Raw genomic sequence first — 18,207 nt, 5'->3', positions numbered from 1 at the left:
TTTGATTAAAATTTAAGAATAATATTTGTTTTAATTTATCAATTATAAATCTTAAAATATATTGTTTTTTTGTACTTTTGTATTTATTTATTCATTATTTGATAATTCAAATAATCTATAGATTAATGAAATATGTAAGTTCTGATTGACAGAAAAAATGAAGTTTTGTTGCGATATAGATAATTGATATGGTAAAACTTGTTGTTTTGCTTAGGTTATCTTAGAATACCAACATTGACAATTAAGTAATACGTTCTAACTCATTAAAGTTCAAGGTCCAGTAGAATGGTTATGTCACAGATTTTGGTAAAATTTTACATACAAGTTGTTCATGGTGAAAATTTACTAAAAATCACCGTCTTCGTTTAATTGGTATACATCAATCAATGTGGTCTTATAACATAGGTGGATAAGATACAATATAACGCCAAGACAAACGTTTAGTTTACACATTGGAGGCCGATTAACGTCGATTTGATACGTTTGTCACTATCTATTAGGAAAATATACTGGTGTACGAATCAAACACAAAGTCGATGACCCAATGATAACATGATAGTAATAAAACGGAAATGTATGAACAAATGTATCGACAACATATTATTTTTTATGTAATATCCTTTCAATGAACATTGCAGCTTTGATGATTGTCATACTAATACAATATACATATAAAGAAATGCAATTCAGATCAAAGAATTATCTACCGTTATATAATATTTCTATTTGATGTATACTTCCTGTAAACATTGACTAAAGAAGAGTTTATTCGTAGCTCTGATAAAACTGTACATTTTAAAAAATAAATCGATAAAAATTGTTGGTAAGCTTTCATCAATAAGCCTTTGTATTTTATAAAAAGAAGTGGAACTGAATGATACTTCTTCGGTCAGAATAGTCATTATGTCATGTATAAGAACCTTTTTGAGGGCACAGACCTCGGAAAATGAAGATAAATAAATTAATGCTTTTGAAAATTAAAAATTAAAAAAAAATGTTTACCTTAACATTTAAATGATGAAGCTGCTTTAAACTTAATAGTTATCTGTAATAGTAGTGGCCAAAATATTTTGCTATCACTTCAATTAGTTATTTTTTATAGTTACGAACATGAATTTTTTTCGAGAGCTTACTTTTAAATGATGGAGTATTAGTAATTTGTAAGTAGTATCAATATTTTTTTAATCAAGTAAAGTAAATATGTATCAGTCATATTTTGATTTTAAACATAAGATACATGGTACAGCATAGTTCCGTTTTTTATCTAGATTGTTGTCGGTATAGCTGGAGGGGAGGATGCCGCCATAGAAGATTTCCCGTACGTGGCAAGGATTGAAGCTCGTGACAGAAAAGGTGAACCCTGGGAAGATTGGTGCACTGCAGTAATCCTCTCTGAAACGAGGCTTTTAACTATAGCACGTTGTCTGGAAGATCCGTAAGATTAAAATTACGAAAATGAACATAAATTAATTTGATATACAAAAGTCTACAACATTTATCAAAACAACAGAAACTTGCAATTAAAATGAGAGAAGTCTTTGAGATGAATAGAAAATTGCATTGATGATAACACGGATAAGTAGCGACTAAGTAAGGAACTTTTGTTCAGTATAAATCTTACAAGGCTGAATTTTCCAAAATGTTCTGATCTATCTTTTGTCCAATGTCAACGAAAATTTTACCAATTGTTTCGTTCTTTTTTAAACTTAAGTGAATATGGAGCACAACTGAAAAGTAAACAATAATCAGCAAGACAAGATCTATGAATATTTAGAAATGAATATATTGATAGAAGACCTTTTTAGGAATTATTGAATGATGATTGTCACCAATGTTTTATGTTTTATTTTTCGATTACAGCCCCTTTTCACGATTCGTCAATTTCAGGTGATATGTTAGGCCTTAATATTTTAAAATCCAAATCTAAAAACAGAACTGAAGCAAAAATGACCAATAAAACAACATGCACTTATAAGTCGACTCCGTGTACGATTTATTGCCAACGAATAATTCTTTTCCTTCATTAAGTGTATATTAACGTTAGATAGAGATAAATTAAAGAATTCGGAAAATCAGCAGCCAGGTAAAATAATATTAACAAAGCCAAAATTGTCAGTTTACATTTAATTATTGAAGGACGTGTGTAGACCTATTCGTGTTAATCTGTGTGTCAATTGGTCTCTTGTGAAGTGTTATTTCATTGGCAATCACACCACATCTTCCTTATTCATTGAATATGTTAACTACAGAAAAGGATCAGCAAACGACCAAAAAATGAGCCAGCATGACACTTCCATAAACATCTGAACTTATCAGTAGACTTAAAGTTCGAAATTGGCTCAATTAAAATCAACTACCCTTGTTTTGGAGACAAAACCAACCAAACGAGGGGCGTTTGCTTATGCAGGAATAACATGGTTTTCTTCGTCATTGGCAATCTAAATTGTCTACCCTTCATTCATGCTAGTTTAAGTGAACACATTTTCAAGCAGCAATATCAACGGTGCCAAATTTACTGGACAATTTAGAATTTGATTAAGCATTATTTATGATAGATCGTGGTCGAAAAGTTTATGTGAATGAGAGGGGGGGGGGGGGGGGGGGGGCAGATTAGAAGTCTGTGTAATCTATACAGAGTTGTTGCTTAAATATTAACCTTGTATAGTCTCTTATAAGCTTTGAAAGCTACTTGTGAACTTAAATGACTTTTAAAATGCAACAAGATTGTATAGCATGAGGTCTATTCAATCAATTGAATCTAACTAAGTGAAGTCGAAGTATTAATATAAAAGTGATATACTTTCAGGCTTATCAACAGGCGGGTTCTAGCTGGTTTTTCTGACATATCAGATCCTAATAAACAAATAAGAACGATTAAACACAAGAAAAAGGTAAGAATCTGAAACTGTTTTTATATGTCCCTATAATTATGTGTTCTTCAGGACAAAAGAAAGACATAGACTAAAATATTATATTGAACAGAAATTCCAAACAATCTGGTACATGTTCATTTGTGTAAAAAACTTACTCAGCCTTCAATGTTTACGTTTTTTACTTACAACCAAATAAAACATGATCACAAAGTGTTTTAAACATGATCACAAAGTGATAAAAAAACATATGTTCTATGTCCTTTCTGTTACTTAAACCATTAAAAGACATGGTTCAATCTACAAGAGGCAGTAAACAAATGCACGAGAATAAAAGAATATATTTATATGTAAACTAACTATCATCAAGCACTTTTAACAAAATATCACATTTTGACGTTTTTACTTCAATTAGATCTATCTTTTTAGTCAAAACTTGATTCTAAATATCTTTGATTTACATTTTACATTTGCTTTGCATTATTAAAATGAACAGAGGCGAAGCATAGGACAAATATTATGACGATTGCCAATCTTGATATCAATATTTGTTTTTAATTGTATATCCAAACTCTGGAATTGGAGGGTATATTGAATTCTGCTTGTATTTCGTCCAATAAAAAGTCGCGTCACACTTTGTCTAGGTTGTTGGAAAAAAAAAAGGTCAACAGTTTGGCAGTGATTTTCGAGTGGAGTTGGCTTAGCGATAATACGTGTAATCTTGTTATGCATTTACTAGTTTATTATGATATGTAATGTTGTTTTTTCACTGATTTATGTATAGGTCTAATTTTAGTATTCTTGTGAGATATTTGAAAATGTTCCCCGTCCATCAATTCAAATAAATCACACTTACGTGATTAAAGATAAACTGTAAGTGAAATTAAAATTAATCTAGAATTTAAAATTGATTCTATAAGTCAACTTATTGTGACTTGGATGGAGAGTTGTCTCATTGGCATTCATACCACATCTTCTCATATCTAAATATCGTATTAACATAATTTTAAATATAAATAAACCGTTTGATCAATCTGTTTGTTTTTTAATTTATTACCTTTTTAACAATTATAAAGGGCAATCAACGAGTGATATAATACTATTCACTTTCAAAGTCATATAAATAAATGATGTTTCATTGTTTACATTTCTAGCATCCACATTTCGATAGAAAATTCAAAGATAAAAACGATGATGCATTATGGGAAAATGACATAGCTGTTATTGAACTGCATACACCTCTCACGTTTGGACCGACATGCAAAAGTATACCTTATTCAACAAGCTCAGATTCTGTGAATCTAGACATGTGTCAAATAGCAGGATGGGGAGAAATTGACAGTGATGGTAAGATAAAAAAAAGATACACGAAAAACACTTATGAACCACATCAATAAACGACAACCACTGAAACCAAATAAAACTAAAACTAAACTAACACTATTAAAAGAACTCTAATTTTTTAAATATGATGCGCCCGGAGCATTTTTATACATTATTCGTCATCAGGTACACTTAAACACATGCATACACGTTAACACAGAACTTCAGATAATGCAAAAAGGAAGTTGATTAAAACTGATATAACAAAACACACAGATATATGAACCATCGGTACAAGAAAAAGGGGGTTAAACCTTAATTTACAGATAATTAAGCTTCCTTTTTGTTTTTACATTTTTAAGTAAATGAATTGCAAAACATGAGTAGTTGTATGATAATTTATTCCACAGGAACAGAACCAGAGAACCTCCAATTTGCAAAGGACATTACAATTCTGACCACAGAGGAATGTAGGCAGCTTAATACACCAACTAAATTTGTAGATACTCAGATATGTGTCATTGACGAAAATCGAAAAATACAACCCTGCTTTGTAAGTATATGTATATCTAATGTTCTATAGTATATTGATAATTATAGAAATTCTTATAACAGCAATTTATTAATAGGAAATTGGGCATATTTAAACAATTTTAAATCGCCAAATGAGTAAACCGTCTTGAAACCCTTAAAGGAGCAGTAAAGCTAGCGGTTAATTATTTTTACAGCCTTCCAGTTGTGAACCTTTAAGTATCTATAAAGTAACTTTCAACAAGCGAATGTGGAAGAAGAGTGTAGTCTGCACTATAGAAGGAAGCTATTGAAAAACTGTTTCTTAAGATAAAACTAAATAGACGCCTTAAAACATTGTATGTACGCCATCCTGATTTGGTTTACGTCACAATATACGGACTTTTACAAGGGTATGCCTCTGACACTAAAGGTGCTCCAAAAGAGTTCTGAAATATCAAAATATAGAATAGAAAAGTTATTGCTCATGTTGCTATTTATATTTGATTTCATTGATCTGTTATACATCATACACATGGATATACAAATACAGGTAAAACGATACTGCTGCATTGGTTTACTATATACAATTTTGTATTTAGGGTGACAATGGTGGACCTTTGACATGTAAAACAACAGATGGCACTTCTGTTCTGAGTGGTATTTTTGCATGGCAGTATGCTACCTGTAATGGAAACAGGTCCACAGCATATACCAACATTCCTCTTTACGCTTCTTGGATTAAAAGGCAAACTGGCATAGAAGGATACCCTTTGAATTAGAGAGATACACAGAGACAACGCAGATGATATATAATCTTTAATTAAAGACATTTCAGAGCAAAACACTATCTTATCTATTATTAATAGTATTTAGATTTTCACACGTTTAAGCAATGTTTCATCAATCTAGTTTGAAAACCCTATCGATACATAAATGAGGTTTACAAATGGCTTATTTCCATAAAATGTTTGATTAAGTGTCTATTCCATGGTTTGTAAAACACAATCGGGTAACGTTCATCTAGAATTGAATTTTTGTTCCACGTTCTCTCTTCTATAAGTAACAGATAATAGAGCAGAATTATAAGCAGTTATTTATAATATGATTTTGAAATTATATTGTAAACATTTTTCTGTATGGTAGACGTGTAGAGAATTTGATTTTCGGTATTTCCTGTGTATATAGCAAACAAAAAGACAAGTTCACCGATACGCTCAACTCTTACAAACAAACTGTTTGATTTGAAGCTGCTAAAAGTAAACAGTGCTTGTTCTGCCACTGGTACCCGTTTTGGCAGAACACTTAACATTATAAGAAATACACGAGAAAAGGTTGACGCACTGCAGAAGTTTCAATTACTGGAACAAATAAGTCTGAGATGCTAATAACATAATATTCAACATATCAACATTTATTGCACGATCATGACATCAGTAAAACCTTTGATAAGATAAATTCAACCATTAACAACACTTTGGACTTTGCGTGTTATTCCACAATACTCCAGGGTTGACTGGGAAATTTGATTGTAGTTCCGGGAATCATACCGTGCAAAATAAAACTATTGATAAAGTTGCCATGGACTCCCATTTGGCTATTAGGGATTTATACATACACCACGTCCAGCCAGGATGGGGATTATTTATATGTCGTTCCATGTACTTGTAAAACACTAATGGAAGGATTCAAATTCATAAACGGTTCATATTCAACTGCACCATACACACATTTTGACTGTTAATATCTCTTAAATGATGTTTGAGGCCAATTTGTTGAAAATCCTAAACCTAATACTAACTTTTAATAGCTTATAAAACCAAAATATAACCTACGGTATATCAAGATTTCGACCGGTATGTGACTTTGCTGATATACTAGTATCTTGTATTACTGCTCATTTTTGTTTTAAATACTATTACGATGAGTGTGGAAAACAATAGCTTTTTTTAGTCAAGAGACGAGGGTTTACCAAAAAACATAAGCGCACGATGGACGCCAATTGATAAAATTAGCCCATACTTGCCCGTTAGTCAGCTACATTAATATTGATTGGTCAAGTATATATGAAATAAACTCATCATAGGAAATATTATAACGCACAGTCAATATTATGATATATGGTAAAAAAAAACTAATAGATTTGAAAATATTGTAATGCCTTTTCTTTATATTTGCTTTTATATTTTCTCAAACATTTCTATATTTTATGAGTTATACTTGAATGGTGTTTTTCAATTTAGAGAATTTGATGATTGTTAAACATATTTCTATATATGCTTAAATTGGTTTTTTTTTATCTTAAGGAATGACTATATCAAAAGTAAAAAAAAAGACTGCATTTATCCTGTGTTCCAGTTTTTATGACTAGGAAACTTTGCGCGCTTCAGTATGACTGTAGTGGATGTCACGTTCGGTCACAACAGGGGATCTTTTATCGTAAAATGAAAGTGTTACGCTTCAGATTGATGCAGTCCTAACCTGTACAGCAAGTTAACTTGCTTACCAGTCATTTTGACTGGTCAAAGTTAACCTGTTACCGGATTTAGGACTGCTCTAACCAGTACTTGGATCACAATCAAGTTAACTTTAAAAGGGGACTTGGTCCTATGACTGTTTTACGACTGCCGACAAAGTTAACTTGGATGCAGGTCCGCTGTTATTATGAGTTATCTTCGAAACCTGTCCAGTTTGGTTATTCGACTTGTTTATAGATCTAATATTAATATACAGTAAAATAACAAAAAATGAAAAGCCCAAACACATCAGACGAATAGAACAACTATCATATTCCAGACATGGTACAGGTATTTCCTTATGTAGAAAATGATAGATTAAACCTGGTCATAAAGCTAGATAAACTTCTAACATGTATGACAGTCGCATATAATTAGATATTGACAACATTGAGCGAGTAAAACAAAACAATAAGACATAATTGGTTCAAATGTCAAAAATCGGGGTACAGCAGTCAACATTGTGCTATAACCTTAAATACTGTAAAACAAATATCTATTTCAACCAAGAAAACCAAAAGAGTATAAAGACATCCAATAGACAGAGAAAATAAGCAAAATGGAAAGACAGGAATACAAAAAAAGAAATTGCACAATAATATAAAATGCTGTTAATAGTTTCTCCAATTTACTATATGTATAGTTTGCACAAAAAAATGGTTAAATTCTCTGCAAAAGGGTTGCACCAATTTTTCTGCACCAGGTGCGCATTTCGACAATCAATGTCTCTTTAGTGATGCTTGAGGTCTAAATATTTTAAAATCAAAATCTTATTAAAAACATGGAGAGCTATAAACCAAAAAAGAACAAAAAAAGCATAAGGGAAGTACATTTCTTATTTTAAAATATTTCCAAAATTTTGTAACAGCAAATTTTTATAACACAAAGTCCGTATTTTCCTGCCAGTACCGAAGTACTAGCTACTGGGCTAGTGATACCTTCAGGGATTATCAGTCCACCAGCCGAGGCATCAACCCAGTGGTAGTAATAACATTAATGGTATCATTTTATTTGCACCAGATGCGCATTTCGACAATCAATGTTTCTTCAGTAATGCTTGAGGCCTAAATATTTGAAAATCAAATGCTTATCAAAACATGAAGAGCTATAAGCCAAAAAGGTAAAAAAGTATAGCCAAAGCTAGGCAAGGAATCAGAGCTTTACATGAGGGAGATACATTCCTTTATTCAAAATATTTCCATAATTTGCTTAATGATATTTTTCAAATGGAGGACGCAGTAATAAAAATAAAAACCTGTTCACCAGTAACTTGGATATGCATTATCATGTTCGAACACTTTTTGTGCACGATATTTTGATCTTTAGACGTATCGTTTTGTTTTAATTTCTGGGTGTTAATGATAGAAAGTAGATGACATACCCGCGTAGCTGCAAGCCTTTTTTATCAAAATGTTGTATTTCTCTTCAAGTTTACTTGGGAGTTGGAAGCATATTCGACGAAGACGCAATAGGTGGTCAACAGTAATTAAAATTGTTTCGAATGATAAAATTAATGCTATTCCTATTGAAGTTATTTGTACTTTTCTGTAAGTTTCTTTATATTGATTTTTCATCTTTTCCTATCGTTGATGACATTTTTTCGATGTCATGTCGTTTTGTGAAGTCACTGAAACATGATTTCTACTTCATGACATGTAACATTTGTTCCTATATTTGTTGTTTAAGGAGAATAATTTCTTATTCTAAGAGGTTGTTTAGGGTTACAGTTTTTTCTAATTTACTTACAGTATTGATGTGATTTATCCAGTTGCATAAATGCACACAATTCAAGCAAGAACTTTTTTTTAACCTTGAAATCGTTTTTAAAACTTGAGAACATAATTTGTGTACTTGTGCACCTATCCCTAATCAATCTTTTTTACAACATTAACTTCCTTGTCTTTTACAATGTTGTCACTATATTACACGTAGCAATATATGATTGAAAAGTAGTATGAAAGTTGTTAGAATACAACACAGATAATATAGAAATCCACCTGGCCGTGTAGTTGAATTACACGAAAAATACGCGTACAGGAAAAGTGTCTGCTTTATCTGGTAAGAAGTATTTTGTTTTATTTCTTTTTTAAATTATGAAAGGTGAATTCTAATATTTAATTAGAAATTTTACTTGTTAAATAATATTAATTGTTATTACATGTAATATGCAATTACACATCGTTTAATTGCATTGCGAGATCGGGTTTAAATATTTACATGTAATTCTATTTTTTCGGAATCTGAAAGAAAGTTTAATGAAATAGATATAAGCATGATAAGGGCTTATTATCGTGATTATAATTACACGAAACACAAGTAACAAAACATATATAAAACAACAGCGTTTTACGTAGTCTATTTTAAACCAATTGGTTGTTTTGATGGATGCTTATTTAATCCGAAACAGTGCACAGTATTCAAACTTGAATATAACGTAAACATGCTAATCTAAAGTCGTTGTTTGAGAAGATTGTTTTTTAATTTGTTTTGACAAAATTGTTCGGTAGTTAGTAATAATAAATTACAATACCACCTTACGGAAAATAAAACCATTTTGAAACTTTCATAAAAAACAAATATGTTGTCGGAGGATTTATAACATGTGTAACGGATTTGTATATGCTGTATTTATTTTTTTCATGTCTTTTTTAACTTTTTATTATAGTGCATGAATACAGCTCTCGTGAATTGGCAATTTAAAAGAATTTATAAATGACGGAGTTAGTAAAAGTCTATGTTGTAACTTTATATTTCTCTTGTACATGTATGTATATTTATACATCATGTATAATTGGAAATGGTTTTTGCTGGAAGTAAGCAACTTATTGTGGACGTTCTTGAAACAAAAACTTGGAATTAGACACCTTAAACATTTAGTGTTTGTTTTCTAAATCTATTCTGATAAAAGTTGTTTTAATGTTAAATAGTTTAATATCAATCTAATTTTTATTTCTAATGGACCATTTACAAGATTCTGTGTTTAGTCAAGGTAAAACGAGAAATGATATTTGTACCAATCGGCTTTCCCGAATGCAGTAAAAAATGTTGTTCATGTAATGGGTTTGTTTAAGAGAAGAGGACAAAAAGTAAAAAGATTCCTAGCTGCACAGTATTCAAACTTGAATATAACGTAAACATGCTAATCTGAAGTCGTTGGTTGAGAAGATTGTTTTTTAATTTGTTTTGAAACAACATTTAAGATTAATTTATGTTTTCATTTATCAATCATAAATCTTAAAATATGTTGTTTTTTGTACTTTTATATATATTTATCATTATTTAATCATTTGAATAATCTATAAATATATGAAATGTGGTAGTTCTTATTGACAGAAAAACATGTAGTATTTTTTTTTTTTTTTTGATATTGTTGATATGGTAAAACTTATTTTTTTGCCTAGGTTATCTTTCCATATTAACGAAGTTAGTAACGAATTATAGATCATTAAAGGTTAAGGTCCAATAAATGGCTATGTCACAGATTTTGGTAATATTTTGCATACAACTTGTTCATGGTGAATTTTAACTAAAAATCACCGACTTCGTTTAATGAGTATACATCAATCAAAGTGGTGCTATAAAATAGGCTGATACAATACAATAGAACGCCAAAATTAGCGTTTGGTCTACGTGTGAAGGCCGCTTAACGTTGATTTGCTACTTTTGTCACTACCAACTATGACAAAATACCGGTTAGTGAATCAAAAACGAACTCGATGACCTCATGATTGTCATAGTAATATATCAGTCCATCAATGAGGCATGCAAGTTTTCAAAAAAGTATTAACATGATTGAACCCAAATAAATCATATTCAAAGTTGAGATTTAACTAATTGTTGGTAACAAGGTAATGGTTCTACTTTTCCTGATCATGGAATATTCCTTGAATGAAATAAAGAAATGAACTTCAGATCATAGAGTTATCTATCTTTACATACCATTTCTATTTGATTTATTCTTCCTGTAAACATTGACTTAAGAAGAGTTTATTAGTAGCTATTGATAAAACTGTACATTTTCAAAAACAAATCGAAAAATTGTTAGTAAGCTTTACACCCAAAAAATAGCTTTTGTATTTGAACTAAATGATACTTCTTCGGTCAGAAGAGTCCTCATGTCATTTATCAGAACCTTTTTAAGGGAAACCCCTTGAAAAATGAAGATTTCTTTTACTTGTATTGCTTTTGAAAATTCAAAAATAAAAACAAAAATGGTTTACCTTAACATTTAAATGAAAAAGCTGCATTAAACTTAATAGTTATCTGTAATAGTAATGCCCAAAACATTTGGCTATCACTTCAATTAGTTCTCCTTTATAGTAATGCACATGATATTTTTTCGACAGCTTACTTTTAAGTGGTGGAGTATGATTAAGGATGTTCGCTACTCTGTTTCAAAGTAATAAGCTTTTTAAAAGACTGTTATAAATTGATAGTATATAAATAAAGGAACTAAAAAAAACAGAAAAAAAATGAAGCGTCCGTGTGCTTGTTTTCGAGATATAAGCCATTGAAAATTTGGCGGGAAATACTTCTCTCTAGATTTTTCATACATTTAACATTGACACCTTTTTTCTTTCAAAAACGATGAAAAATCAACAAGGACTTTATAAGATTTTCAAAGATGACATTTTAAACTATATGTAATCAAATAATGGAAAGAAAAGTAAGGGTTAGTGGGCAAATTTTTAATGGCTCTACATGGATAAAACCAGAGGATTCCGAATATCTGGCAAAAATTCAAAATCAAGAGGAGCGAACATCCTTAATTGGTAAGTCGTATCAATAATATTTTAAACAAGTAAAGTAAGTATTTTTTCGATCATGTTTTGATTGTGAACATAAGATACATGGTACAACATTGTTCCTTTTTATTATCTAGATTGTTGTCGGTATAGCTGGAGGAGAGGATGCTGCCATAGAAAATTTCCCGTACCTGGCAAGAAATGAAGCTCGTGACAGAAAAGGTGAACCCTGGGAAGATTGGTGTACTGCAGTAATTCTCTCTGAAATGAGGCTTTTAACTATAGCACGTTGTCTGGAAGATCCGTATGTTTAAAATTGTAAAAATGGACAAAACTAATTTGATATTCCACAATGCAGATACAAAAGTCTAACAGCATATATCAAAATAAAAGAAAGACGCAATTTAATATCAATTATATGGTCTTTTTTTTTATTTACTGTTTTCAAAAGTATGAATTATTCGAAATACTAAGGATTTCGTATCCCAGGCATAGTTTACCCTAGCCGTATTTGGCACAACTTTTTGGAATTGTGGGTTCTCAATGCTCTTCAACTTTATACTTGTTTGGCTTTCTAACTATTTTGATCTGAGCGTCACTGATGAGACTTATGTAGACGAAACGCGCGTCTGGCGTATCAAATTTTAAGCCTAGTACCTTTGATAATTATTAATAGTAGAGAAGTCTATGAGATACATAGAAAATTGCATTGATGATAACTAGCGTCTAAGTAAGGAACTAAGGTATATAGGAACATAATTATTAAGATTGGTAGAAAATTGCAAGAGATAAGCAAGAGATGGGCAACACATGTATACATGCTTTATACCATCATTTACCTGTAGACATGTAACAACTTATAAAATTATATTATGATAATCATTGATGATACCTAGCGTGTACGTGAGGAACTTGGATATACATTGTATAATGTCATTGACAAGATCTACGAATATGTAAAATTGAACATAATTGATAATAGACCTTTTAAGGAAATAGTGCCCATGAATGATGATTGTCATCGATGTTTTGTGGTTTATTTCTCGAGGAAACTACATGCAGTAAATAACAAGAAACCGTTGTAACAATAACGGTACCAAGTTTGAGGCCCCTTTTCAGGATTCGGCAATTTCAGGTGAAATTTTTTTTATGTTAGGCCATAATATTTTAAATTCCAAATCTAAAAAAAGACCTTTAACATGTTTACGAACTGCAGCAAACATTATTAACAGAACAACATGCACTTATAAGTCGACTCCGTGTACGATTTATTGCCAACGAATAATTCTTTTCCTTCATTAAGTGTATATTAACGTTAGATAGAGATAAATTAAAGAATTCGGAAAATCAGCAGCCAGGTAAAATAATATTAACAAAGCCAAAATTGTCAGTTTACATTTTGCAAAAAAGGGCTTACCATTTATGGATGATTTGTTTCAGTTTGTGTGCTTTTTATTTCCAAACATACAAACATGTTGTCTGCTCTTTGGTCGGGTTGTTGTCTCTTTGACATATTCCCCATTTCTATTCTCAATTTTATACAAATAATAGCAAAGTTCAGTTCAGTTGACTTCTTTTAGGATTATATCGCTCTTGTATGATGATTTTAACCAATAATTATGGGCTGTAACCCCCCCCCCCCCCTAAAAAAAGAATACTATAGTACATAGAGATGCCAAATCAACAGAAAGACACATAGCTGAATATGCAGTATGAGCTTTGCTCATTATTGAAGGACGTGTGTAGACCTATTCTTGTTAATCTGTGTGTCAATTGGTCTCTTGTGAAGTGTTATTTCATTGGCAATCACACCACATCTTCCTTATTCATTGAATATGTCAATTAAAGAAAAGGATCAGCAAACGACCAAAAAATGAGCCAGCATGACACTTCCATAAACATCTGAACTTATCAGTAGACTTAAGGTTCGAAATTGGCTCAATTAAAATCAACTACCCTTGTTTTGGAGACAAAACCAACCAGACGAGGGGCGTTTGCTTATGCAGGAATAACATGGTTTTCTTCGTCATTGGCAATCTAAATTGTCTACCCGTCATTCATGCTAGTTTAAGTGAACACATTTTCAAGCAGCAATATCAACGGTGCCAAATTTACTGGACAATTTAGTATTTGATTAATCATTATTTATGATAGATCGTGGTCGAAAAGTCTATGTGAATGAGAGGGGGGGGCGGGTGGCGGGGGGGGGGGGGGGGGGAGGCAGATTAGAAGTCTGTGTAATCTATACAGAGTTGTTGCTTAAATATTAACCTCGTATAGTCTCTTATAAGCTTTGAAAGCTACTTGTGAACTTAAATGACTTTTTAAATGCAACAAGATTGTATAGCATGAGGTCTATTCAATCAATTGAATCTAACTAAGTGAAGTCGAAGTAGTGCTATTAAAGTGATATACTTTCAGGCTTATCAACAGGCGGGTTCTAGCTGGTTTTTCTGACATATCAGATCCTAATAAACAAATAAGAACGATTAAACACAAGAAAAAGGTAAGAATCTGAAACTGTTTTTATATGTCCCTATAATTATGTGTTCTTCATCATGTTCATGACAAAAGAAAGACATAGACTAAAATATTATATTGAACAAAAATTCCAAACAATCTGGTACATGTTCATTTGTGTAAAAAACTTACTCAGCCTTCAATGTTTACGTTTTTTACTTACAACCAAATAAAACATGATCACAAAGTGTTTTAAACATGATCACAAAGTGATAAAAAAACATACGTTCTATGTCCTTTCTGTTACTCAAACCATTAAAAGACATGGTTCAATCTACAAGAGGCAGTAAACAAATGCACGAGAATAAAAGAATATATTTATATGTAAACTAACTATCGTCAAGCACTTTTAACAAAATATCACATTTTGACGTTTTTACTTCAATTAGATCTATCTTTTTAGTCAAAACTTGATTCTAAATATCTTTGATTTACATTTTACATTTGCTTTGCATTATTAAAATGAACAGAGGCGAAGCATAGGAAAAATATTATGACGATTGCCAATCTTGATATCAATATTTGTTTTTAATTGTATATCCAAACTCTGGAATTGGAGGGTATATTGAATTCTGCTTTTATTTCGTCCAATAAAAAGTCGCGTCACACTTTGTCTAGGTTGTTGGAAAAAAAAAAGGTCAACAGTTTGGCAGTGATTTTCGAGTGGAGTTGGCTTAGCGATAATACGTGTAATCTTGTTATGCATTTACTAGTTTATTATGATATGTAATGTTGTTTTTTCACTGATTTATGTATAGGTCTAATTTTAGTATTCTTGTGAGATATTTGAAAATGTTCCCCGTCCATCAATTCAAATAAATCACACTTACGTGATTAAAGATAAACTGTAAGTGAAATTAAAATTAATCTAGAATTTTAAATTGATTCTATAAGTCACTTATTGTGACTTGGATGGAGAGTTGTCTCATTGGCATTCATACCACATCTTCTCATATCTAAATATCGTATTAACATAATTTTAAATATAAATAAACCGTTTGATCAATCTGTTTTTTTTTAATTTATTACCTTTTTAACAATTATAAAGGGCAATCAACGAGTGATATAATTTAACTGTTTATAAATTAACTGTTTACAATTTAAAAGGGCAACCAACGAGTGATATAATTTAACTAATATCAATTAACTGTTTACAAAACTTTGAATGTTTGAAATACTAAGGCTTTTCTTCCTCAGAAACAGACTACCTTAGCTGTATTTGGCAAAACCTTTAGGAATATTTGGTCCTTAATGCTCTTCAACTTCGTACTTTATTTGTTTGGCCTTTTTAACATTTTTTTATTCGAGCATCACTGATGAGTCTTTTGTAGACGAAACGTGAGTCTGACGCAAATACAAATTTTAATCTTGGCATCTATGATGAGTTTATAATACTTTATTTACTTTTAAAGTCATATAAATAAATGATGTTTCATTGTTTATATTTCTAGCATCCACATTTCGATAGAAAATTCAAAGATAAAAACGATGATGCATTATGGGAAAATGACATAGCTGTTATTGAACTGCATACACCTCTCACGTTTGGACCGACATGCAAAAGTATACCTTATTCAACAAGCTCAGATTCTGTGAATCTAGACATGTGTCAAATAGCAGGATGGGGAGAAATTGATAGTGATGGTAAGATAAAAAAAAAGATACACGAAAAACACTTATGAACCACATCAATAAACGACAACCACTGAAACCAAATAAAACTAAAACTAAACTAACACTATTAAAAGAACTCTAATTTTTTAAATATGATGCGCCTGGAGCATTTTTATACATTATTCGTCATCAGGTACACTTAAACACATGCATACACGTTAACACAGAACTTCAGATAATGCAAAAAGGAAGTTGATTAAAACTGATATAACAAAACACACAGATATATGAACCATCGGTACAAGAAAAAGGGGGTTAAACCTTAATTTACAGATAATTAAGCTTCCTTTTTGTTTTTACATTTTTAAGTAAATGAATTGCATAACATGAGTAGTTGTATGATAATTTATTCCACAGGAACAGAACCAGAGAACCTCCAATTTGCAAAGGACATTACAATTCTGACCACAGAGGAATGTAGGCAGCTTAATACACCAACTAAATTTGTAGATACTCAGATATGTGTCATTGACGAAAATCGAAAAATACAACCCTGCTTTGTAAGTATATGTATATCTAATGTTCTATAGTATATTGATAATTATAGAAATTCTTATACCAGCAATTTATTAATAGGAAATTGGGCATATTTAAACAATTTTAAATCGCCAAATGAGTAAACCGTCTTGAAACCCTTAAAGGAGCAGTAAAGCTAGCGGTTAATTATTTTTACAGCCTTCCAGTTGTGAACCTTTAAGTATCTATATAGTAACTTTCAGCAAGCGAATGTGGAAGAAGAGTGGAGTCTGCAATATAGAAGGAAGCTATTGAAAAACTGTTTCTTAAGATAAAATTAAATAGACGCCTTAAAACATTGTATGTACGCCATCCTGATTTGGTTTACGTCACAATATACGGACTTTTACAAGGGTATGCCTCTGACACTAAAGGTGCTCCAAAAGAGTTCTGAAATATCAAAATATAGAATAGAAAAGTTATTGCTCATGTTGCTATTTATATTTGATTTCATTGATTTGTTATACATCATACACATGGATATACAAATACAGGTAAAACGATACTGCTGCATTGGTTTACTATACACAATTTTGTATTTAGAGTGACAATGGTGGACCTTTGACATGTAAAACAACAGATGGCACTTCTGTTCTGAGTGGTATTTTTGCATGGCAGTATGCTACCTGTAATGGAAACAGGTCCACAGCATATACCAACATTCCTCTTTACGCTTCTTGGATTAAAAGGCAAACTGGCATAGAAGGATACCCTTTGAATTAGAGAGATACACAGAGACAACGCAGATGATATATAATCTTCAATTAAAGACATTTCAGAGCAAAACACTATCTTATCTATTATTAATAGTATTTAGAATTACACACATTTAAGCAATGTTTCATCAATCTAGTTTGAAAACCCTATCGATACATAAATGAGGTTTACAAATGGCTTATTTCCATAAAATGTTTGATTAAGTGTCTATTCCATGGTTTGTAAAACACAATCGGGTAACGTTCATCTAGAATTGAATTTTTGTTCCACGTTCTCTCTTCTATGAGTAACAGATAATAGAGCAGAATTATAAGCAGTTATTTATAATATGATTTTGAAATTATATTGTAAACATTTTTCTGTATGGTAGACGTGTAGAGAATTTGATTTTCGGTATTTCCTGTGTATATGGCAAACAAAAAGACAAGTTCACCGATACGCTCAACTCTTACAAACAAACTGTTTGAATTGAAGCTGCTAAAAGTAAACAGTGCTTGTTCTGCCATTGGTACCCGTCTTGGCAGAACACTAAACATTATAAGAAATACACGAGAAAAGGTTGACGCACTGCAGAAGTTTCAATTACTGGAACAAATAAGTCTGAGATGCTAATAACATAATATTCAACATATCAACATTTATTGCACGATCATGACATCAGTAAAACCTTTGATAAGATAAATTCAACCATTAACAACACTTGTTTCTTTGCGTGTTATGCCACAATACCCGGTCGAGGATAAAAACTCCAGGGTTGACTGGGAAATTTTGTGATTGTAGTTCCGGGAATCATACCGTGCAAAATAAAACTCTTGA

The 18,207-nt window shown here is 31.2% G+C and overlaps 1 protein-coding gene across 1 annotated transcript; it reads left to right on the top strand.

Moving 5' to 3' along the window:
* The first annotated feature begins 285 nt into the window (after window positions 1–285).
* Window positions 286–17,417, top strand: LOC127712860 (serine protease 55-like). The gene is made up of 6 exons (XM_052219466.1): window positions 286–306; window positions 1,269–1,435; window positions 2,807–2,891; window positions 4,025–4,217; window positions 16,516–16,658; window positions 17,218–17,417. Exons 1-6 carry the CDS (start codon window positions 286–288, stop codon window positions 17,395–17,397), a joined length of 789 nt encoding a protein of 262 aa, XP_052075426.1. The 3' UTR covers window positions 17,398–17,417.
* Window positions 17,418–18,207: the final 790 nt, after the last annotated feature.

Source organism: Mytilus californianus, unplaced genomic scaffold, assembly GCF_021869535.1.
Source record: "Mytilus californianus isolate M0D057914Y unplaced genomic scaffold, xbMytCali1.0.p SCAF_8, whole genome shotgun sequence".
Classification (NCBI taxonomy): Eukaryota; Metazoa; Mollusca; class Bivalvia; order Mytilida; family Mytilidae; genus Mytilus; species Mytilus californianus.
The sequence above is the reverse complement of the archived record's forward strand: the minus strand, read 5'-3'. Positions and strand labels throughout refer to the sequence as shown.